General features: G+C 30.1%; 1 protein-coding gene across 3 annotated transcripts in view; it reads right to left on the reverse strand.

Annotated features, from left to right (window-relative positions):
* Nucleotides 1–27,377, reverse strand: part of LOC148308225 (uncharacterized) — a 68,806-nt gene that overhangs the window by 18,860 nt on the left and 22,569 nt on the right. For all 3 annotated transcript variants that reach the window (XM_088262155.1, XM_088262154.1, XM_088262153.1), the window contains exons 7-8: nucleotides 25,712–25,862; nucleotides 23,413–23,586 (exon numbers count right to left, since the gene is read on the reverse strand). In XM_088262155.1, coding sequence (XP_088118281.1) covers nucleotides 23,413–23,586; nucleotides 25,712–25,862 — 325 coding nt within the window. The remainder of the gene's footprint in view (nucleotides 1–23,412; nucleotides 23,587–25,711; nucleotides 25,863–27,377) is intronic.

Genomic DNA, 27,377 nt, shown 5'->3' on the forward strand with positions numbered 1-27,377 from the left:
TTCTATGAAATTCAGACCACCTCCCAACGAAAATTTAAAGATGTTAAAATATTTAAGTATGATATTCTAAAATTTACAAATATTTAAAAATCTAACAATCTAATGACATAAAATTTACACAAAATATTTTTTTTCCAAACTATTATGTTTGTTTAAAATAAAATATATTATGAAGAAAATAACTAAAAGGATTTTGAGTAGATTTCACCTCAAAGTAAGTGCGCGATCAATCTATGAAAATAAAATGATATATTTCAAAAAGGTCTTCATGAATGAATTTTTTATATTACTTTTTCTGTAAATGTCGTTTCAATTAATCCTCGTATGTAAGAAAACAAATAGTCTCAATAATCAAAACTAAATTTTTCAATCTATTATTTTTGTCGCTATCGGCGATTCATATCCGGTAAACACATAAATTTCACCAAAATAATTCCGTAGCAAATGATGTCAATAGTGAAATGGTCAAAACTTGAGTTGTTGTGTTAAATTAGCGCTGAAAACACTTACTTCATAAAAAAATTGTGTATTGATACATCGTCATCAAATAATAATATGAATATTATTGATCTACATATTAACTTTATGCGCCCGTGAAACAACTCAAATAACATTTATTGCCCTTTTTTACATGAACTTTAAATATTAATAATTAATCCCCTTATAAGTAGGAAAATGCTATAAAACTTTTAAAGTAAGATCCTAGGAAGGGTCATTATAATCAGTGTTGCATAAGCCGAGATTGGACGTTGGGTAATTTAAAAAAAAACTCAAATTACTTCGTATTAAACATCAAAACTCTTTTCATTGCGAAAAAGTGATCTACTGATAGGACCTTCTGGGTAGAGATTTCATATTTTTGCAATTCTTCGAAAGTTACATTCAGCTAATTGGTATGAGTTCTACTATATAACAAACCATTTTCTTTTATCTAATCATCTTGTTTATTGAATTTATCATTTTCACATTCTTCTTGCATACGTTGAGAATGCATTTCTGATTGTAACACAGCCTAAGATTTCTCTTCATTCACAAAAATTCCTGGAATAATTATGCTAAATAAGCTTATTACTCAGAATGAACGTCATACAAGATGCTTTAAGTCGTTATTATTTTATTTGTATGCTTACTATCTGCACATTATATTATCACCGAATTAGAATGCAATTAGACACTTCACAAAAAAATCTTACTTGTATAAATACATATATATATATATATATATATATATATATATATATATATATATATATATATATATATATATATATATATATATATATATATATATATATATATATATATATATACATATGTTTATAAATAATTGGCCAAAACATTGTTTAAACATTAAAAAATAAAAATGTTTTAAATCAATGTTTTCGTTTTATTTTTTAATAAAATGTATATCATTAGCTCACCCTTTATAAAATATATAAAACTTACAACGTAAGGCCTCATTTCGTTTATATTACTTCACATATAGGATGTTTTGCTTGACCGAATTATTTAAACATTTGGGTTAAATATACAAATTCGGTAAAACAACATAGTACAAAAATAATTATTATAGTATTTTATAAACCGTCTAATACCAGTCTGTTTAAGGAAATTTACCTTCGCTGCATTTACATCAATTGATAATCGTCCCTATTTACAAATATCATCACAACTCGCATATTATAAATTAATAGTTTATGGCATAAACTACCGCTTAAAAAATGTCGTTTCTAAATAGCATACAGCAGTGGTATCCAACAAGTTTGCTTCTCAGGATAGTAGTTTTTGACGTCACATAACATACTAGTGATTGCCAATGAGAAAATAATTCATAGTTGACATATATTGTCAGCCTCTACAGTTTACTGTGGTTAACACACTTTTTTTTAGATGGGAATTGCATTTATTATTTACCTTGCTTATTATGTACAAGGTTTATAGATCATTTAGTGGATTTTTGTTTCTTATAGCTAATCAAATATGTTTTTATTTGAATCTGTGTTGGGAACAGGAGGGATAATCTATTGTGGGTCAAATAGCAACTTCTCAGCATTTGCTCATTGCTGGGAGGAAACCACGTTGCACTCCTCGGGAGAAGGCGGACTGTTGACTGTCATCAGCAGACCTTCCGTTCCACTAGAAGAGGGTTCGGCATTTTGTGTCCTACTTTGGTTTATGTTACCAATGTCTGGTTAACACACTTGGCCATCAAGCTATGCATCAAGGAATGCCAAAATAAAGATTGGTGTTTTTGTTATTATTTTTTATTACTCTGGACTAGAATCTAGTTTAGAGTAATATTAAATAAATATTACAAGTGTAGGACTACCTTTATATAAAAATTATAAAAACGATCAAATTAACATTGCATCAATTTGATACAGTGTCATAAGCATCATTGGGTGTAGATAAGGGTAAGCAGTTGACTCAATTTTTTACGTGTCATGGAGCATTTCGTGAATACCTCTTCCGTTTTAAAATTAGACAAAACCCTATATGTGAATGTGATGAGACGTCATTACATTATGTCCCTCATTTAGTGTTGATGTGTGTAATTTTTTAAAAACAAAGATACAAATTTGAAACACAATGTGTGAAAGAAGGTATGCAGTTGACAAAAATTGACGAGGCAATAGGCCATAAAGATTTAACGGATATAGTGGTGTCTTTTTCAGAAAGTATGACAATAAAGGCGAATAAATGGAGGATGTGACAAATCTTAATTGATATAAGATATTGAATTCATTTTATCTGTTGTACCTATTGTTTTTTGTAATCAACATTATTAATTTGTTTTTAAATAAACACATTTACTTTAATTTTTAAGACCTACAAACTAAATATGCTATAAATCCTTGTACATAATATAAGCACGGAGAATTTTTTCAGGCAACTAATAAATATTATTAAAAAAAGGATCAGTGGTAACATATTCAAGTATTTTATTTTGAAAGTAGAAGAATAACAACATTATGGAATATTTAAGATGTTAGCATTCTTTATAAAACGCTGTCATAATCGGGTTCGATGGAAACATGTAGCATGAATTATAACCCTCAGTTTATTTTTAGATGCTTAATGGTTCCAGTTTTATAATATATGTGTTTCATCTTTAAAAATAGCTGCTAAAATAACGGATCAGTGGCGTGCCATTTAAAAACAACATTTTTTATTTAATTGTACTTAAAAACCCCTGGCGGAAATATATATCATGATTTAAATCAAACAATGGCAGGCCGTAAACCCTGTTTATGCCAAGATTTACATATTTCATTGTATGTTTGTGTAAAAATATTATTTTATAAACCTTTCGTTGCTTAAATCGTACTAAATTTAAAATTATTTATTGTTCAATTTAGCAAATCAATAATGCTGAACTAACTAACCATCATGCTGCTTCCCCGTTGAAGTAGGTAGAGAGAAAAGAACGCTTCACTTATCTGTCTTTGCAAGCAATGTTTGCTTATTCTACATTCATACATCTCATACATATCCGCCAATTATTTGGACTCCTGACCTGACCACTTTCAAGTATTTAAATACTTGATATTTTCACTGTAATATTTATTAAATATAACCCTGAAGCGGAGGGCTGATCAGCCTTCTTTCGTATGTTAACTATCAAGATAACACTGCGTTTATATGATACAGTGCCCTATACACCATCGGAGGCGGATAAGGGTTTTAAAAAAATGTCGGTAACGCATTATAATTATATTAGAATAGTCACATCATACAACAACAAAAAATACTCAAATATCGTACTTTGGAATTGATTTTATATCGTATCTTGTCTGTACTTGATATATTGAGGGGAAAATGAAATATAAATTCATTGGAATCCAAAACATCGTTATCGACTTATGACGCTCGGGAAAAGTGTATTGATTTTAGTCCAACAGCTCCCTTAACATCCTGTTTTATATCTGAGAAAAACCAACCGTGTAACATCAGACAGATAACGTATAAAATTCGTTAGAAAAAAATTCCTTTTACACATTTTTTTCTTACCTCAATATCAATTGCATCAATGTGGTTTTAGCGGTGGGCTTTTACACTAATCGTGCAATACAACATGTCGTGACATTGGGATTTTTTATTCGGATAACAGAGAATACCACGAAACATGAAGATGCTTCAGTGGGAACTATTTAACAGTCGTTATTAATTATTAACAAGAATATACTTTGACTATTCTCTCAAAGAACGTGATTCATTCCGAGAATAATGTGGTATAGTTTGATCACTTGAGGACGTTTTAAAGTTTTTTTGTCATTTATTTTTTACGGTTTACCCCACATTTAAGGGCATGACGCGATATAGTGACTAAACTCTATAGGCATTTTTGAATATCCGAATTTTAAAAACATGTGTAAATGAATGTGTGAAAAATCATTGCATGGCAGAATTAAAAACTAAGCTATAAAAAAGTTGAAATGAATGTAAGGCTGAACAAGGAATACTTGAAAAGATGAGGATGATTCTTTAAGGTGGTATGGAAATGTGGAGTGAATGGATAACGAGAGAATGACTAAAAAACTGTACGTAGCGAATGTGAGCGAGAGAACAGAACGAGGACGATCGAAAAAGACTTGGCACGATCAGATCAATCAGAACCTAAATGACTAGATGTACGGATGTGAATGAGGCGAGGAGTGTATGTCGGGACAGAGGAGTGTGGCGTTCCATCCTCTCTGCCTACCCCTGCGGAACAGCATGATGTTAGTAGTAGTTGTAGTTGTAGTATTAGCAGTATGAATATATCACAGTAAATTTTGGTGGACAAGTATTGTATATTGTGCAAGTCAATTACATATTTAACATTAAAATAATAAATCAGGCAGTATGGAAAAAATATTTGGTTGACAACATGTTTGTTTTATTATTCTACGTGTTACTAACATAGTAAACAAAAACTTTTATGATATGAACTATTTCAAGTTTCGCAGAGTACATACCTACTCTTAATAAAGTTGACGAAAGCTAATCTTATCAGATTACATGTAGGGATAATAATCCTCACGATAACTGTATCAAATACTTAACGAGCGGGTAAAGATAAAACCCAAAAAATAAATCAAATGATTTTTTTTTTTTATTTAAAAAAAACTAAATTAATTAACCAATGTTATATTTATCTTATTTATTCGTATAGCCTATTTTTCTACTGTTCATTAGGTTTTGGGTTACGAATTCCCAGGAGGGTAAAAATAAACATTTTCACGGTTGTTAAAAAATAACGTGATATTAAACGCATTGTATATTGTAATATTTATCATTACAATAATTCTGACATAATTTCAATCATCAAAATTTTACACATTATTATTAATAATTGATATTCTATAAATACTACTTTCTATGGTAGCTTTATTAATTTTTTATGAAAATTAAAATATTGCAAATAACTACCTACATAAAATTTTCAACAGTATAATTTTTTTCTATGATTAACGTAATATTTATATACATTTCTACAAAGAGTTATTTAATCGACATACAAATCTAACTAAATTTTTGTTATATTTTTATTTATGAAATATATAAACATCATACAAGGAACATTGTGTGGAATAAAAAAAGTCACCCAAAAAATGCTTTGATTAAATTTCACCTGATCGAGATCGTTCTAACATTGATTCATTCTCATAAGACATAAAATTTTCAACAGTATAATTTTTTTCTATGATTAACGTAATATTTATATACATTTCTACAAAGAGTTATTTAATCGACATACAAATCTAACTAAATTTTTGTTATATTTTTATTTATGAAATATATAAACATCATACAAGGAACATTGTGTGGAATAAAAAAAGTCACCCAAAAAATGCTTTGATTAAATTTCACCTGATCGAGATCGTTCTAACATTGATTCATTCTCATAAGACTATTTCTTCCTTGAATATTTTACAAATATTCAAAAAATATTTGTTTTTTAAATAATTTACAGTTGTATCGAATTGTGGAAGAATGGGTTCAAACCCAGATAATCTGTATACTGGTCACTCAGTACGGGACCACAACCCAGCATGTTATCAAGGGTTTTTTCTTCACGAACCACATCTTCGTGTTTCATTTTTAAAACAGGGCTACTGTTTCAAAAACTGAGACACAAAGATGTGGTCTTCACAAATAAGTTAATATTAATGGTTCTCAAATTGTCCTCAAATAATTTATTTGAGATGTCCTATTATTTTATTTACATTCCATGGTTCGCTAGAATTCGTATTAATAAATTAATTATTTCTACTTTATTTTGAATTTACAATTCTTTTTAAGTATTTGTACACATGAAGAATTCCCGTTTTACGAGCCTATGTTATGAAGGAGGCTTGGCTCACTTTAACGACATTTTTTTAATGTATACGTTTATTGATTATTCATTTAAGTAAATACATAAAATCCTCTTAGTATACATAAACATAAAAGTATTAAATTCCGTTCATGCCTGTCATTAAATACACAAGAATTTTTATGCGAAATTCAATATTTCGACCTCCTCTGTACTATTGTACGCCGAAAATTAAATATGTTTATATTTTTTATGCAGTGTTTTCATAAAAGTAAAAAGTTTTGTTACCCTTTTAATTACATTTTTCATGAAATATTCATCATTACTCTCTTGAAGGCAGGGTAATCAACCACGAGCTACGGGTAGCAGTCTGTAGTGACAATAAACAAATATGAAAGTGAAAAAATCACTTTGATTTATTTTGGCCAACTGGGAATCAAATCTGGGACCCCCGGTACGAAAGCCGAGCATGCTGACCATAACATTACGAAGGCGAACAAAAATCATACCTAATAATCAAATAGCAATATGTTATAATCACGAAAATACTAAAGGTGTTATACCTTTATAAGATTAAGCAACTTTGTTTTAACTACTCTTTTATTTTTAGTATACTTTAATCTACCGGTTTTGACAAGAACACACGAAAAAGTTTTTGGTAAAGGAATGTTATTAGTATGAGTATTTTAATGTTTTTAATGTTTTAGAATTTAATAAACCCTGATGATGACAATGTTACTGTCGAATCCGGTGGGTTAAAGTGTACGTATAATAAACAAGTGGTTAAAACAAAGCTGTTTAATTTTATCAAGTTTATAAAATGTGCTACAAAATATCTGCGAAAAACATTCAAGAAAAAGTATTATACCTTCTTCATACATACATTTACTAACATAAAAAATTAACGTTTTTCAAGTAATTTCCGTATCATTTTTTAAAATAAATAATTCATTGTTCAAATAGTGTAAGAAAAACATATTATTTTTCAATAAGCATAAAGCGAATACGTGCTCTGAGCATCCAATCAAGGATCTTCACACTAAAAAAACAAAGTCGAGACACCTCCCGTACATACTAGCCAATTTCCTGTTTCTATGTCTATAAATAAAATTCTCTTCTCGATCCAGACAGACGAAGCAAAAATATGTCTAAAATAAACAAGACTCTAAATTGAGGGAAAATTTACGCCTGGGAAAATATTAAACTCACAGGAGCTTATGAGGAGGTAGAAGATGTGTTATATCTGTTCCGGATTACCGAGAAATGAAATTCCCCGTGGTGTGGATCACATAAGGCTTATCAGCCTGTTTAATCCCTTGTTTGGGTTTAACTACCCTTCTGTGAGGATTGTCATTAGGAGAACAATGCGACGTTCAGTAAACTGACCAACACATTACTTTTAACCCTGACAATTATCATATCCTGTTATTTTAGGTGCCTTTTCAATTAATATTGTGGTTTTTTGAAGAGGAGATGTTTTTTGTACCCATTTTGAAACACAATCTGAAAAAGATTTATTAAATATCTTGATACTAAAAATACAATATTACAAAAAAATACAATCAGAGTTTCTGAGTTCGAACCCACTCTACCACACTTTGATACCTATTTTTAATAATGAGCCTCTTAGGCTCACAGAAATAGTATGAAATTGAAGTATTTTTGTAAATAATAAAAACACAAATATTTGTATTATAAAAAAAACTTACAAAATATATGTGTATAACTTTTTTTAACTAGCATCACGCCGCTTCTTTGCAGGGTTAGGTAAAGAGAATAGAACGCCACACCATTCTGTCATTGCAAACATTCTTCGCCTCTTCCTCGTTCATGCATCTTCTCATACATAGCCGTCGATTATTTCGACTCCTGACGTGACCGTTTTCAAGTTGTTTTTTTTTATCTATCATAATCATTTTCATAACACAATTCAGGTTTGTGTAAGCGCCCTTGTGGTAGTATTTTATAAAATAGCGCCATAAAACATGAAACGAAGCTTGAGTTGTGTGTTTATCAACAATGGGTAGTACGGTGAATGCTACTGGTAAAAAAAGTGACGAATAATTCCAGTCTTTGACTGGTCAGTAGTCCTTTAAAAGCCCACACTTCCATCATCTACTTCATCTATTTTGAATTATTAATAAATTTTAAAAGAAATATTGTTTTATTAAGCCTTAAATCGAGTGATAAATTATTTTTTATTATTACATATTAAATTATTAACATTTCTTCTACACCGCAGTCGATAAGAATATAAAAATGAAATTTCATCAAGAAATATTTCATTACAATATTTTAAGCTAACGAGTCGAATAAACTTCGAAGATATAGAATTTTCAAGATTTATATTCATGCGACCATTTGATAAATGTATGTGTAAACTACACTTTAATGAGTTGTACAGGTATTCATTGATATGTTTTTCGTAAATTTGTAAACAATTATGTTATCGTTTGGGGTTTTCCCAAAGCACTTAAACATTATATTAAATTACGTACGTCGCGCGAAGACTAACCAATAAATTATTCAAATGGTGTAAATCTTTACAATTATACATGCCACCAATAACATACGTCAGATAAAATATACTTCCAGTTGTGATGTACATTGCATCAGATAAAATATACTTAAAGTTGTGAAGTGTTACATTACATCAGTTAAAATATACTTCCAGTTGTAATATATTACATTACGTAAGATTAAATATAATTCCACGTGTGATGTGTTTGTTATATAGATGAAATATACATCGAGTTGAGAAGTGGTACGTTACGGCAGATAAAATATGCTTCCAGTTGTGATGTATTATATTACATTATCTAAGATAAAATACACTTCCAGTTGAGATATTTTACATTGCGTAAGATAAAATATACTTCCAGTTGTGATGAGTTGAGAAGTGGTACATCACGGCCAATAAAATATGCTTCCAGTCGTAATGTGTTACATTACATTTCGTAAGATAAAATAAACTTCCAGTTGAGATATTTTACATTGTGTAAGATACAATATACTTCCAGTTGTGATGTGTTACATCACGGTTGATAAAATAAACTTCCAGTTGTGATGTGTTACATTACATCAAATTAAAAATATTTCTAGTTTACTATGAAAATGTAATGTTATGTTAATTTCCTTAATGGAACTCGGATGTACTATTATTTGACTCATCGTCGATAAGTTTAGTTTAGGTCAATATCGTGTGGTTTCCCCAAACCCTAAAGTAGTGCGTGTGATTAGGAATAACTACATTCGTATATAGCTCATTATAATCCCGTGATTTCCCAGAACCGCTAACGCGTTAAGGCCAGTTGTGACGTTAGGATTTTATTCACCCCCCAGCTTCGAGTAGAACTGCAGGTATAAAACTGAGTTCAAGGGATTTTAGAATAACTTTTTGGGTTTTCACGTTTTTTGGGAACTCATTCTTTACATATTATCATTTTTATAATACTAATCAATAGAGATTGATATACCATAGAACGAGGCTACTTGAACATTGATGTGTTACTTGAGCCCAGTACAAAAAAGAGATTCAAATCTGTATTTGGTCTACAATAATGAACGTATCGTGACAATAAGTGTCACCTGTCAGGGAAACAATGAATCATGTCAATACGTTCATTATTGTAGACCAAATACAGATTATAAATATTTTTTTGTACTGGGCTCAAGTAACACATTAAAGTTCAAATAGCCCCGTTCGACGGTACTGATTGTTAAATATATGTATAAAAAATCCTTACTTCAGCTTTACATAGTATTTTGGCAACACTTTACGTCGTATTTTTTAAAATGGGTTGTTACGCAAATATGTTCGTTTTAACTAAAAATAGAAGAATCTTTAAATGTAATTCGGCTTCGATTATTCGGATCAATCAACTTTTTTTAAAATGTCTTTCAAATTCTGGAGCCTTCTTATTTAAAGATGTCACCATGAAGTGGTTTGAGAGGCAAGAAGAGTGTAATTCAGAGATACTTAACGTATCGAAAGTATTCGCAATTTTATACTTGAAAAATAACAGCTGGCCTAAAGTCAAAATGGTAGTTTTCTTTATGAATTAAAAAAAATAACATTATTTTTTGACATCTCAACAAAAATGAAGAAGGATAAGGAAGTCTAGGCATTAACGGGGCTTACGACCGTCATAAGCTGGTTTAAGTGATCATTTTACACACTGTAACATTCACCAATTCTACCCATGATTGAAAACCACACTACTCAAATTCTTAGAAGTTCTATATGTATGATTCAACTTCGAAACATTGTTCTTGAATCACTAGTATTTTACTAGAAACGTCTATTGGAGAGATGAAAAAAAGCTTTTTATTCAGAAAAAACTCTTTTATAAGTATGTTAGGTCCGAATCCTGGATTATAATTACATACATGATAAACGCCAGAAAATAACATTTTTATTTTTATTATTTTTATCTTATAATTTGACTAGTTAATTTATTTTATGAACAAGTATTTGAACACCCTCAAAATGTTGTAAATAATTTAATATTTAAGCTATTTGTAAATCTACATTAATAAAAAGTGTTTATACTAAATGTATGTACTTGTCTTTCCTTGTCAATTATGATATTTTCGACTGTCCGGATTTTTTCTTATCAGGACTACCTTCATCCCAAATCAGCCCAAATAATATAGGTTCTACTGTCCATAAATATCGTCGCTTTCTTAAGCGTCGATATCTGAAATGCCTAAGCCACTTTTTTCCTTTAACCCTTATACGCACCCAATGGTTCATGGAACCCTCCTTTATATCGACGTAGCGCTTTCTTGTTCATTAATTGCGTAAATGCAAGGTCCTGGTACTAGTCCAGGGTGATATTAAATCAATATTAGAAAGGAACATCACCTATGACCCCCCTAGGAATCAATCCCGGAACCTCCAGCGCGGTAGCCAAACGTTATGACAGAGATATTTAGTTTCCGGTATTGTAATATTTATTTAATGACGTGTCGTAAAGTATGACTGTCGTTAGTACTGTAATTAAACGTGTCTTTTGTGGTTCTCAATACATACTTATATCTAAACCATTTCGAAAAATATTTTTAATGATACTTAAAATTATATATTTTACATTATTTTTCAAAATAATTCATACCAGTTCTAAAGAATATCAGAATATCAATTATTTTACATGACTTATCAAAATTATTCAAATCGGTTTTGAGGAATATCAGAATTCAAATTATTATATATAATTCCTCAAATTAATTCATGTCAATTTTTAAGAATGTCAGAAAATCAATTATTTTACATAATACCTTAAAATAATTTGTATAAGCTATGTAGAATATAAAAAAATCAATTATTTAAGCTGCTTTTTATGCAAGAAAACTTGATTTCCTTTTTTTTACCAGTTTTAATATTTATATTGCTAATTATAATATTACGTAGCCTTATGAATGATGAGGACATGATATTTTATTACATTTTTTACAGAATGTAGTTTTTTAACACTTTTTGCTCGTTCTAAACAATTAAACACCATGGTTTTTAACAAACCGCAAATTATTATCTACAATATGAAAAAGTATTTGATTTGAGTAATTTGGAAAAACGAATCCCCAAATAAAGGATATTCCAAATTTCGACCCCTTCTCTTTTGATGAGGACAAACAGATTTAGTTTTATATGAATATAAAATAAAACGATTTTTGTATGTTTGTTTCTAAATGAATTATATTTGCATAGATACTTGTGTTCTTTTGCAAATAAGTACCATAAAATTATCTAAGCACGATAGTTTCTAAATCAATCAGTTATAAATACTTTTGTTATTTTACAAATAAGTTCCATGAAATGATCTAAGTAGGATAATTGTAAAATGAATTATGTTTAGGCATTTGTGTTATTTTGAAAATAAGTAACAAAAAATTATTCAAGTATAAAAGTTGCAAGATGAATCATATTTAGATAAATGTGTTATTTTGAAGCAAAAGCACCTTAAAATGCTTTTAGCATGATAGTTGTAAAATAAATCATATTTAGATACTTGTGTTTTATTGAAAATAAGTACCAAAAAATGATCTAAGCATGATACTAGTAAAATTGAACATTTTACGATATTTGTGATATTAAAAAAAAAACATGATAAATGATCTAAGCATGATAGTAGCAAAATTGATAATTTTAAGATACTTGTGATTTTTTGAAAAAAAGTTTCATAAAATGGTGTTGCGCAAACTAGCATGTTAGTTGCAAAATTGATCATTTTAAGATACTTGTGCTATTTTGAAAAAGAGCACTATAAAATGGTCTAAGTATGAATTCTGCGTCATTAATAATATTAATATATTTATGCTATTTTGCAAAAAGTACCATAGAGTTGTCCATAAATGATAGTTGCAAAAATTATCATATTTAGATACGTGAGCTATTTTGAAATTAAGTACCATAAATAATTTTGAATGCCCAAGTCCTGACCTGACTACTTTCAAGTATTTTAAATATTTTAATATATCAAGTTTTCCTCGGTCTTCCTTAGCTCCTATATCCAACTTCATTCGCCTCCCAAATTTGTTGAAATACATCAGGTTCAAAATAAAACAAAACATTATAGAAATATATATAAAAGGTGTTTATTTTTTTTTAATCTATCAAAACATTATAAAACAGAAACAATGATAAATATAAATCGTTACACAAACAATTTTTAGTAAAAATTTGTACAGTATTATTAACATATACGAAAATTATATAAATGTATGTAGATAAAAGAAAAAAAATGTACGCCATATTTTTAGTTATTCTTGGTGTTATTGTTAACTTTCTCCTCATCGACTTTCAAAATACCTGAAAAAGCAAAAAAAAATATCAATAAAAAATCACCTTATATTATAATTATTGCAAAAAAAGCGTTTTTGGTTAGGCAACAAAAAGTTTAAAAAAAAAATTATAAATTTCTTTTGTATACACAAAAATAATCTTGTATTGACGTTTACATGGATAAAAATAAAGGCATAATTATAACTCTTTGCAAAAATTATTCTATAATAATCCCATATGATAGCAGAAAATATGAATATAAATATAATATATATATATTAGTAATTTTCACTCTCATATTTATTGAATATTACCCTGGACTGGTACAAGAAGCACATGACTGATCGCCTTGTATGCATGCAATGAATGATCAAGATAATAATGCAGTGCCTTATTCACCGTACCATTGGGTTAGAGTCCTGTTGTAGTAGAATATATATTTATAGGGATGCAAATGATGTATGTTGTTTATGTAAATTTTCAATTATTAAATGAAGGAATGGTTTGTTCAATGATTCTTTGTTTACATCGTGATTAGTTAAAAAGTTAAAAAATTCCAAAAACTTCTTTTCTCCTACAAATTTGACGATAAGAATTTACGATTGTTTATTTATGGAATTGTTAATCACCAATGATGAACCATAATAAAAATGAATCACAATTTTCACATTCAATTAATCATGGAAAGAACAATGATACATAAAAGATACTAAAAAAATGACAATCATATTTTTCAATGATGAATTGATAAAACAATTTTTAATGACCACGACATTCTTGATATGTGAAATGTGTCCCATACGTACATCCGTGTTGCAATTATGTATGTATTTAAACATCGAAAAGATTTTTTTATGTACTAAAGAAAACGGTGATTTTTAAAAATATTTCACTGTAATTTTTATGATGCAAACAAAAATTACTGAGCATTTTTATATTACTGCAAGAAAAACCCTTTACTGCCTTTTTCAAATATTTTATTGCTTTCAATAATTCATTAATTGATTTGGCAGTCACTTTCTGGTAATATGGTAACTAACCATCTTCGAATTAAGTTTTACTTGGTTAATTATGGTGTCCGCCTCCGTAGTGTAATAGTCAGCACGCTCGGCTACCGTACTGGAGGTCCCGGGTTCGATTCCCAGGGGGGGTAAAATAAATATAAGTGATTTTTTCACTGAAATATTTATTCAATATTACCCTGGACTGGTACCTGAAGTGGAGGGCTGATCACCTTTCCTTCATGTGTAAACGATTAAGATAACACTGCGTTTATATGAACCAGTGCCCTATGCACCATTGGGGTGCGGATAAGGGTTTTATTATTATTTATTAATACCACTTTTTCTTGACAATCTAATGTAATATGTATTACGATGCATTCCGCATCATTGACACGGTATTTAAAAATGATGCGGACTGCATCAAAATACGTGTGATATTAGATTTAAAAAATAGTAGCATTTACCAAGCATAATCTTATTTAAATAGTAAAAAAATCATTTTGAGTTCCAACAATGGAAATTCAATTGTTTTTTATGATTTATGTTATTATGTACTGTTATATGAAACTGATGGATTTAAAATGATATCTTTTGGTAGGGACTGACCGGAGCCATTTCGTCATAACGTTACACGTTACGATGAGAGCATTCAGGCAGTCAGTACAGCTAGTCGAGCGCTCCATCCATAGTTTCGGATGCTCGCTGATGCTCGCCGCGAGCGATGTTATGACGTTACGTTACGACGAAATGTTCGGGTCAATCTCCACCATAAAGGAAACAAATAATTGGGTTACGAACGGTTTTAGGGACAAAATTCAAGTTCAACTACCTAACATATTTTTACTAAGGAAAAGTCAAATATAAATGGATTGATTTTTTCACAAAGTGACTGCCGAATCAATTAATGAAATTATTTTTAAAGAGCTTAAAAACAGCATAATATATTTAAACTAAAAATCCCGACAGCGACATAATGTTTTTCTAAATAAGACCTTTAACAAAAATTAATTTTAGAACATACAGCTAGTGTTCATATATATTTTGTAAAGTTCTATTTTAATTGTAACGTTGTAAATAAAGTTATGTGAAATAAAAAAAAACCTTTATTAAAAAGCCAATTTAGTACGACGTCGTAACAATAAATATACATGATCTAATTTCGAAACATTGTGTTTGAATAACTAGAATTTCATAAATGCCCAGACTTCCATATTCTTCTTCATCTTTGATGAGATGTCAAAAAATAATATGAAAATAACTCCTGTATTTGGAGACAATCCAGATTTTGTGAACAAGTTTTTGGACACACTCAAATTGTAATAATTTTAGAATATTTAATTATAACATATGAATATCACTTCTATTCTGACACCCTGTTATACACATAAGACTGTTGTCTTAAAACATTAGCCTTAAAGGATACTAACGTGGAAATATAAATTGGACTTTGTAATCCCGAAGAATTTCTCCTCTTCCGGTCAAATTCTGAGAAAAGAGAAGTACGCATGTAGCCATAATCAGCACGTCTGGGAGAAACCAAAATTTGATTACTTTTTGTATTATTATTTTTAAATCGTGAACCATTTTGCTGAAGACGGGAAGCCCTCAGCATCGAACCAATCCAATTTTAACTTTCTTTTTCCTCAATGAATATATAAACTATGTAAATTATGTATGTAGATCATTATAACTGCTCGGGTAGCGTATTACCAAACTCCTGACGCAGCAGACACCCACGATACACGTTGGGATACAGTTCGGAACTACGTAAATTTTTATTTAAAAATCAAAATATAGCATGGTAAAAAAAAAATTATAGCGATTCTTTGCAGAAATGTGCAAAATTGTCATCAAGCTGTGCAAATCACATAGGTGTGACGTTTCATTTTCTAATTTTCAATACAAATGCATCACGCAGAATTATCTACCTACGGCTTATACCACTTTTTTAAATCCTTATCCGCACCGGTTGGTTCATAGGGCACTACATCTTATAATCGCAATGTTATTTTCATCATTAACACATGAAGGAAATTTGGTCAGCCCTCCGCCTTAGGTAACAGTCCAGGGTAATATTGAATAAATATTGGTGAAAAAATCACTTTTATTCTTAATTTACCCCCACCCTGGGAATCGATACTGGGATCTCCAGTACGGTAGCCAAGCTTGCTGACCATTGCACTACGGAGGCAGACCATATGTCGTCTTGCAAAACGATGTCCATATAACACTATTTAGCCTCCACGGCTTAGTAGTTACTACGTTTGGCTACAACGCTGAAGGTCCCGGGTTCGATTCCTAGGGGGATCAAAGGAATGCTAGTATTTGTTTCACTCTAATATTGATTTAATATTTCTTTGGACTGGTACCTGAAGCGTGAGACTAACCACCTTGCCTTCGTTTAATAAACAATAAACTTCACATTCCATCAATTCGATCCAGTGCCCTATGTACATATGTTGGATGGCAGATGAGGGAACAAAGAAGATGAAGAATATTAATTTTTTTGTTACATTTGTTTTATTAAGTATTTTTGGCACGACCTGATTCGAGTACTGCTGGTTTTAATAATGCGGTTTAGTGTAAGCAAAATAATGTCTGGGAATTTCCAAAACATTTTAATGGAGCTTGCCTTTAGGCCAATTAGAACATAATGGGGTTAAATTTGGCCGATTTTACAAATAAATAATAATACCTCGTGATATTTGAAACAATAAATATTGTGGTTTTCCCGAGTGATTTGTTCCGGAAATAAAACGCGGAAACAGGACGAGCTCTTCACCGATCGAAATAATTACTAATCGAAGGCAGGAATATCCCAAATTCGTCACAGTCACAAATAATAATAATATTATTTGAGTGAACTTTGATTTGATTTCCACATTTCTATTTGAAATCTTAATGATTGAAGATGACAGAAAATATTCAAATAAAGAATATATATTTAAATAACTGGCATTTTTATCCGGACATGTAAATTCTGAAATCCAATTAAATGAATTATTTTAAAGATATTCTTGGTAAATTGATTAATTGATTATTCATTGCCAGATGTTGAGTGCATTGGAATTTTAAAATATTTACTTTTACAATTTATATATATATATATATATATATATATATATATATATATATATATATATATATATATATATATATATATATATATATATATATATATATATATATATATATATATATTTATATATGTATATATATATATATATATATATATATATATATATATATATATATATATATATATATATATATATATATATATGTATATGTATTTATAAATATATATATTTAAATATAAATATATATATTTATATATATATATATATATATATATATATATATATATATATATATATATATATATATATATATATATATATATATATATATATATATATATATATATATGTTTATATATTTTTTTTTTATTTCAATTTTTTTTTAAAGAAAGGAGAAATATTTGTGTTTTTATTATTCACACAAATATTCTAATTTCACACTATTTCTGTGAGCCTAAGTGGCTTATTATTTGAATCAAATTATGTAATCAAATTGTGGTAGAGTGGATTTGAACCGAGAAACTCTGACTTAAGAGCGTCATCCGCAATCATATTATATACACATTCATTATTAGCCCTCCAATGAGCACTCTTTTCATACAAAAATAAATTTTAGAAAATGGTTATTTTTTCAATTAAAAATAATACAAAAAGATTTTAGTCGGTAGCTTCAGTCCATAGATTTCAGTGGATAATTAGGTTGCGTTGCGTTAGTATCTACACAACAATTTATAATAACATAATATTGAAATGTAATACTATGAACATAATAAATAATAATAATACTGTTTCTATAACATACATACATAACAAGTAAAGTGACATTACACATCCCTGTTTCTCTGCTTTCGATAGTGCAAAACCACGATATAACCCTCCGTCAATCATTTTATAAACATTATGCTTTTGTCCAAGGAAGTAAGTGAGTTTATCGATTTATCGCATACTCCATATTTGTCCAACACATCATGTTATTTCATTCATTGATCAATCAACATGTTAGTAAGAGTTGATAAAGCGTGGTGTTAACAAACAAATAAAAGTGTTAATAAAATATACAGGGTGTGATGACCTGATGCAAATAAATTAAGAAGATACAATAGGCTATATTCGAGACTAGTTTCGAGAACTACAGATGCTATCATCAATAGGTTAAAACACAAAAGTATTAGGTAAACTAAATGCGTTAAATGTTAATTGTTTGTGTTTTTTTTACCTGTTGATGAGAACATCTGTAGTCCTCGAAAACATCGCCCTGTATAATTAAAGAGAATGAAATGTGCCTACCTTAATAGAAGACATCCACGTGCAATAACAGGGCCCATAACACAATGTCACAAAACACGAAAATAGTGAAACGAGGGATGAAAAGTGTCAAAATGATGAATCGGTGAAACACAAAATCATTACACCAAAGCAACGAGTCGTTCTTATAAAAAAGTGCATAATTATGTCAGTCGCTATGGACATTTGAAATTCCAATAAATAAATGTAGAAATTCTTCTTTTTTTATATTACAGGAGTTCATTAAGAGTATAAACCAGGGGTGGAGATTAAATTAACCTGCGGCCTTAAGGCTGAAATCTCTAACGTTCAAATAAGAACGCGTTTGGTCACGCTAGAGGCTTGACGTCTTTCCGCGCTTAATTTTTTTTACATTATATATTGAAATTTGTTTTTTTTAGATTATATGTAATATATAAAAATATTTTTATGTATTTTTTAAACTCCTTACCTTTCGATAACTCTTTTATTTCGAGGAAAAACTTATTTTTTTAATACAAAAACGGTGTGTTACGAAAAGAATCAATTACGTTCAATGTTACCTGGGTTTAATGAAAATGTTGCTATTTATCATCGGCTTTAAGGCTACTCTGATATGACCTTTTAACTTGTGCAAATTTTTTAAAAATAAATATTATAACGCAACAAGGTTGGAGTCTCCATAATCTGGTTTTGTCTACTTATGATCTCCTCTTACGATAGCAAAAGAAAAACTGCTATATTTTATTAACGTCATTTCAAACTATCTAGCGACTGCAGGCGTCGTATGTCGGTCGCAGTACACACTGCAAATAAGAAAGGTACATTTTTTACTGCCCTCATTTTTGCTTTATAAATATAAATATTTAGACAACCTTTAACCGTTAATATAGTCTAAATATTTATCAGTCATAAACAAATGTGGAGGTCCTCATCAAAACGTCAAATTTCCATTATAAATGATTTTAAGTAATCAGGAATTCTATGGTTAAAAAAATAATTAAACAATACCTTTTCTTCAAAATGCAAAAAGCAACACTTTCTGCCCTGTAGCGGATAAATATTAAGTTAAATATATGACTCTTTTGCTGGGATAAAGTACATTTTTTGGGCATTCCGAAAACATGCACAACTGAAAATTGACGATTTTTGATTGATGACGTTCTTGAAAGGAGTGAGCGATATTTTGGGTATTCAACTTTTTGGTGAGGACTTCCACAAATGTAGGCAGTAAAAAATTTTTGATGTAACTTGTTGCATTGTGTATCAGGACCGCAGAACTAGCGGGGGTAATACGCTTTCCGGTTGCAGCGACCCCCGAGTGATGAAAGCGACCCCCGAAATTTTATTTAGTGATTTACCATCATCAAACTTGGTTATCCGGGGAGCGAATAACCCGTGGAGTCGCGGAACGTATTTCCATCTGATCTTGCTAGCGGTACTCTAGCGAGCTTGGAACCGACAGGACGCTGGGTTAGGTTTGGAGGCGGTCGAGAATTTGGTACACCGCCATAGTGCGACGGGGCTGCTACCCCTAGCGAGTAAAATCGTGTTATTATGGAAGTAGCTGTTTGTACTTCTGTTATATTTTTTTCAAATAAATAGGTAAACTTAATATATAGTTGCTCATACTATAACAATATATAACTTGACGAGAGTAAAATGGTGTTATTTTGGGGGTGTCTTGACTTCTATTATATTTTTTCAAATATTTTTTTTACTTAATATATAGTTGTTCATACTACAAGAATATCTAACTGATTATCACTAATAACTAAAGCTGTGACTAATCGGTAGTCACCAAGTAGTGTTTTTTAAAGTGGTATTACACAAAATGAACAATGAATGATAAGGAGAGTGTTAAAAGATAGCTGCTGCTTTTTCAGTTACCTGATTGCTATAGCATTCGTTACTTTTTCTGTGTATATATTTCAGTTCAAGTAAAGTTTTCTATTTATGTATTAAATGTTAAAACGAACACTGATTTTTTGAGTCTACTACGTTGTATTTAATTGTTAAAAAACACATATAAAATAAATTATGTGACAATTGTATCGCCTAATTATGGCATTTTCAAACGAATGTCATCACGGACATAAATAAAATAAAATATAATTTAGTAGACTAAAAATTTCAGTTTTTATTTTTAACATTTAACAAATAAATTAAAACGGAGTTCTACAAATTAAACGCCAAATCTATTAACAATACTAAACTGTTTATCACTTGTAACTTGATGGGTAATTTGTCATTTACCTTAGTGATTAATGGGTAATTTGTCGTTTACCTTATTGATATGGTATTCGTTACTTTTTCTATGTATATATCCAGCTTAAGTTTTCCATATCAAAATGTCAACTTTATGTTATTAAGAGCTAGAAAAATGCAATGCGCAACTAAATTTGTGCATTGATTGGCGTAATAAGCTTTTAATATCGAATCCAAGTATCGAATTATGTAAGTAAAGACTTTTTTTAATAGAAGTCCTCGTTTATTTGTTTTTTTTTCGATTTCCTATATCTCTAGTTCACATCAACTCTTTAACTTCATTCTATCATTAACACTTTTTTAGCCATTTTTTAACAAATAATGCTATCAAGTATATTTATGCTAATCTTGGTCTTTATAAAAAAATCAAAAGTACTAAAAATCATTCAAATTAGAAAGATTGCTCTTGCTTCCAAAAATCTGTAGCGTATTTTGCAGTATCGGCATCGCGACGTGGAAATTACTATAAGAAAATCCAGGATAATGATTTTCTAGAATACTTAATCAATTTTCCAATACAGTAAAACTTATTAGTCAAAGTTGGATTAATAAAAAATAACAATATAACCATGTACTATATCCTTAACCAATCATATACAATCTCATGGCTGTTTGCCGGACTAAATGAGGACACACCGGCAGCTAGAAGCTGCATCCTGAACTAGAGGATATATTCCTTTATCAATTGTTCGTTAGATGGAATTTCATCCTATTTACTCTGAACAAAATTTTAAAATAGTTCTTATTGTGGTCATTTAACGATTTCAATGCCTCAGCGTACGAACATACCAATTACATTGCTTTTAGGAAAAAAACCTTTATATGATAACCAAATGATTGATTACTTTTTATAGGTATCTCAAATTGATATGAAACGTCCATCGTTCCTCTTTATATTTAAAAAGACATCTCATCCGTAGGATGTGTATGTGTCTGAAATAATAAATAATATAAGCATTGTTGATTGATTACTTATTTAAAGTTTTGAAAAAAACTTTTGATACAAAAAAATTGATATATTGTATTTAGAGAAAATAAAAACCTATTATTTTCTATCACTTATTAAGGTACGTTTATAAGCGCTGGGCATTTATATACGTAAAACAAGTAGATTACATTTTTTTTAAATATACATCATTTGACATTTTTAGTATTAATAACAAACAGATCCATCATTCCCAATTCTACTGATTCTTAATTCTACTAGAATCAAATAATATCTTGGTTAATACCCTCAACCAAATCAATACTATTCATATATACTACTTAATTATTATTTCACTGAAAATTTTATAGTACCTAAATGAATACACAGATAATGTACGATAGGATAGGGTTAAAATACAAAAATAAATGTGGAATGTGTGGGTAATATATATGTTTATCGAGTTTCATCAGGTTTTCAGATCTTGTTTTTCTTGTTTGGTAAAGCAGTTGAAGGAAATAAAACTACTATTAATAGATTTTTAAACAAAAAAATCAACAGAGATAGGAGAAAGAAGATTGCAGAAATGATAAGCATTTATAAAAATATCATTCCCATTGTATTTCAAATAACAGAGAGTTTTAATGTTTGATGCAAGAAACCTTGGCCAAAGTCTATACACGATGGATTCTTCAGTTCTTTGGACACGTTGCGTGTGGTAATGAGGATTGCCTGGTAACGTTAGATTGTGATCGTAGCTTAGACGAAAAGAGAGGGAGAGGAAGATCCTCACACGATGGACCGATCAAGTTAAGGCAGCAGCAGGCACCTCGGTGGTTGGAGCGCTACGTGCAATACAGTCAAGGGATAGTTGGAGAAGAGTCATTGCTTCCACAAAGGTCACAACCCTCAGTAAAGAGGAATAAGACAGAGAAGGAAACTAGAAACTTTATTACTTATAATTCCTTTCTACCTTTTTATCGATCTTTGACTATAGAAGAAAGGTCTACAGATACACATATTATAAGAATATATATATATATATATATATATATATATATATATATATATATATATATATATATTGTATATATATATATATATATATATATATATATATATATATATATATATATATATAAATATATATATATATATATATATATATATATATATATATATATATATATATATATATATATATATATATATATATATATATATATATATATATATATATATATATATATATATATATATATATATATATATATATATATATATATATATATATATATATATATATATATATATATATATAAATATATATATATATATATATATATAAATATATATATATATATATATAAATATATATATATATATAAATATATATATATATATATATATATATATATATATATATATATATATATATATATATATATATATATATAATATATATTGCAATTGTAACTTCCAACATCCGCCATTGAATGTAGAAGACATTTGGTACATATCTCCGAATATGGTATAATTCTATTATTTGGAAAGACGCGTCAATTGTTATTCCTTCTATATCGTAATTTAAAATGACTGGAATTAAATTGATTTTCAATTTACAGTCTGCTCATCAACAAACACCATAATTGAGAATCATACATCGTCATTTCGCAATAGGACACTCAATAATGACTAGTATGAGTCCATTTTTATTCGTTTATAATAAAGTTCAATAGGAATGATATTTTTACAAGGACACAAGTTAGTTAAAGAATCTGATCACATACCAGGGACGTGTTTCTCTTCAAGGACTCCGGTAGTGATGAGAGGATTGTTGACAGTTCCGCTGAAGAGGACTTGCTTGGTTGAAGAGTCTTCAATGAAGAACAAGAAAGGTTTATCTGCCAGGAAGTCTTCCGGTGCATCGTCATCGATACCGAATTTGTTCACTAGTGATATAGCTGAGAAGGAAAAGAGAAATGTTAGAATCCTCCAGGATATAATATAATAAGTGGACGTATCGATAGTCCGAAATAACGTATTTTGTACCCGGCTACCGTACCCGTTACACGTCACAATCTTTATTCAGAGTACCTGTCCGTCGAACTAATTATGCACGGAGCTCACCTATGTTTCGAATGGCTAGTGTAGTGTCAACATAGCTAAACCATGAGTAAAACTCATGTTTTAGCTATGTTGACATTTTCAATTGCGAAAAATCTGTGTTGAAAAGTCGAATGTTGAGCATATTGTCCTCTCAGGATCTTTAAAAACTATGCTTCTCTGCATTGTATGTATGTCCCTACTAGAATCAACATCACACACACTAACATATTCATTCATTTGCTAGATCTACACCAAATATTTTGTAATAATCTTTATGTTCCTGAGGCAAACTTTAATTGGCTTATTTAATGTTTATCTTTTAACAGTTTTGTTCATCGCTCACTCCATTCAAGAACGTCATAAATCAAAAATCGTCAATTTTCAGTTGTGCATGTTTTCGGGATGCCCAGAAAATGTACCATATCCCAGCAAAAGAGGCACATTTTTAACTAAATATTTACCCGCTACAGGGGAGAAAGTGTTGTTTTTGCATTTTGAAGAAAAGGTATTGTTTAATATATTTTTAAATAAACTAAATATTTTTCAAATGGAGAAAAAACCTTCAGGTTTTAACCTAAAAAGATCTGATGCTCAGTAAAAAGCTCAGTAAGTGGCTCGATATTTATTTTGAATGCATTGTATTATATTTTTTAACTTTAAAAACGTTCTCCTGAAAAATCAGGTTTTTTGTTTCATGACGTTCTTGAAAGAAGTGAGCGATATGTTACTGTTGTTAACCCAAATAAAAAAATAAATCGTTGGGTTTTGTAATGTCTTAGACTCTGTGCTAATAGCCAAAAATGTCTTCCAGATATCTCTATAAGAAAGCAATATGAATGCTAACTACTCTTTCCTTATTATAGTTGTCTCAACTTAATATGTAACATCCATCGCTCCTTTTTATATGAAAGAAGATGGCATCCCAGGGCTTTCGACCTGGCATTTGGCTGGCTTGAGCGATCACTTTATACACTTGTATAAGTGTCAGCCTCCATGGTGTAATGGTCAGCGTGTTTAGCTACAGTGCTGGAGGTCCCGGGTTCGATTCCCAGGGGGGGTGAAGATAAATATTACTGATTTTACACTGTAATATTTATTTGATACTACCCTAGACTGGTTCCTGAAGCGCAAGAGTGATCACCTTGCCTTCATGTAAGTAATGATCAAGAAAACACTGCCTCAATTCGATGCAGTGCCCTATGCACCATTGGGCGTGGATAAGGGTTATAAGTAAGTAATAAATGTATAAATTATTGAAACCTTTATACATGGAATGGTCGTGGAACCTTTCATATGTCGATATATTTAGAAATACAGTTAAGCAATACCTGCAGTACTAGCTTATTCCGTTTGAACACAGTTGTTAACATACTCTTTTCGTTTCTGATCTTCTTCACATTATGGGTTCACAGCAGCCATATTTTCAGGCGTTTCCCAGTGTGTTAAAATTATCCGGGGTTCGGATCTTGCATACAAGTAAAAGGGTCTTTGCTGAATAAAAGCTATCTCAATCCAAAATAGATGACTTTTGTGAACTGCGGCATGAGATTGATCAATATATGTAGGAGTTCCGAAAATTCGAGTAGTGTGGTTGTCCGTCTTGGGTAGAATGATGAATGTTTTACTTGTGTGAAATGTTCGCTTAACCAGCCTATAACAGGTCATAAGTCCTGTAAATACCCAGACTTCCCTATTCTTCTTCATCTATCTTATCCGCACCCCAATGGTGCATAGGGCACTGTGTCATATAAGTGCAGTGTTACCTTGATCGTTTACACATGAAGGAAAGGTGATCAGCCCTCCGCTTCAGGTAACAATCCAGGGTAATATTGAATAAATATTTTAGTGAAAAATTCACTTTCATTTATTTACCCCCCCCTGGGAATCGAACCCGGGACCTCCAGAACGGTAGCCGAGCGTGCTGACCATTGCACTACGGAGACGGATATATATGCTAGGAAGAGTGTGTAAGAATCTCACCGGTGGCAGCGAACGCCGTAGTACCGAGCTCATTTACTTCAATTCCAGCCTTTTGCAGGATATTGTTGACGGCTAGTTTATCTTCCAGACCAGCTCCTGCTGCTATCCCCGCGAGGGAAGCTGTGTTCTCAAATAACTCCGTGATACCCATCTGAAAATATCATCATCAATATTTAAATGTATTATATCACCATGCTCAACCCTTTCCACTCTTTTCCACATTTTTTCTTATAACTGATCAGCTACTCTGATAAAAAAATGCGACGTTTTTCTACCATTAAAATAAATATTTTGCTTCCCTAATTTTGGGACACTCTATCTGGCAATTCGTATGACCATGTTAATTAAGATTAACTGTTACAATGATTAAAGAAAACACTTCGTTTTTTACCACTTGAGTTTTATTATAGACTACATGTTTCAGAAGTTTAACTTCCATCATTCAGGTCTGTATAATAACTAAAATATAAAATATAAAATTGTTCTATAAATAAGGAGAGGGGAAAGTAAAGGGAAGGGGTTATTTCTAAATTTTCAATTATCTTGAAAATTTAATCCAAAAAAACCTGAATTCTAATAATAATTTATTAAATAATATATTGTTTCAAAATTCTTCACCATTGCTTTCCATTTTTCCTTTGTTTTCAAACTCCGTCCCTTGACTAACCCCTTCCCCTTACTTTCCCCTCTCCTTATTTATAGAACAATTTTATATTTTATACTTTAGTTATTATACAGACCTGAATGATGAAAGTTTAACTTCTGAAACATGTAGTCTATAATAAAACTCAAGTGGTAAAAAACGAAGTGTTTTCTTTAATCATTGTAACATGTCTTACCACAAAGTTAATGCCGAAACAATAAATAAAATAAGATTAACTGTATTTATCTAAAATATTTTTTGGAAGAAAATACTATAAATCAGTGATTAAAGTTATACCTGCGCCGGGACAGACATTGTGGCCCACGGAGCTGCCTACTAGAATCATACGGGCCAGAATGTCTGGCCTACAGAGTGGAAAGAGTTAATACACAAGAAGAATAACATTTGCATCTTCTCTGTTTCGAGGAATTTGCTGCCTTTAGACATATACGCAGTCGCGTTTATGAAGTGACACCATCATTCAAGTTTTACCTAAAATGATCTGTTGCACAGTAAAAAGTTTAATGAGTGGCTTGATATTTATTTTAAATAAAAAAAAATTTAAACTTTAAAAACGATCTCCTGAAAATTCAAGTTTTTTGATGTATGACGTTGTTGAAAGGAGTGAGCGACACGTGAATCTAAGAAAATAAAAGAAAACACAAAAAATTATAATAAAAATAAATCGTATTACTAACAAACATGTCTAATAATGTATTATTAGATTAAAACCAATATTTTTAGCTTTTCAACTTTATTTTTATTTGACCAGCGACCGGGTTTCGTCGTTACCGACATCATCAGACTGATGATGTCGGTAACGACGAAACCCGGTCGCTGGTCAAATAAAAATAAAGTGGAAAAGCTAAAAATATTGGTTTGAATCTAATAATATATTAAAATGCAATTCCATCACGAAGTGTCAGTGGATCCATGTCTAATAAATAATAAGTGTAAGTCCCTCTCCAAGCACAAGAGCTCAGTCTCTTTATTGGAGAGAACTGCGTTATTAATTTTCAGATT

This window comes from Brachycentrus maculatus, unplaced genomic scaffold (assembly GCF_059751285.1).
Source record: "Brachycentrus maculatus isolate JH-2025_06_01 unplaced genomic scaffold, ASM5975128v1 h1tg000173l, whole genome shotgun sequence".
NCBI lineage: Eukaryota > Metazoa > Arthropoda > Insecta > Trichoptera > Brachycentridae > Brachycentrus > Brachycentrus maculatus.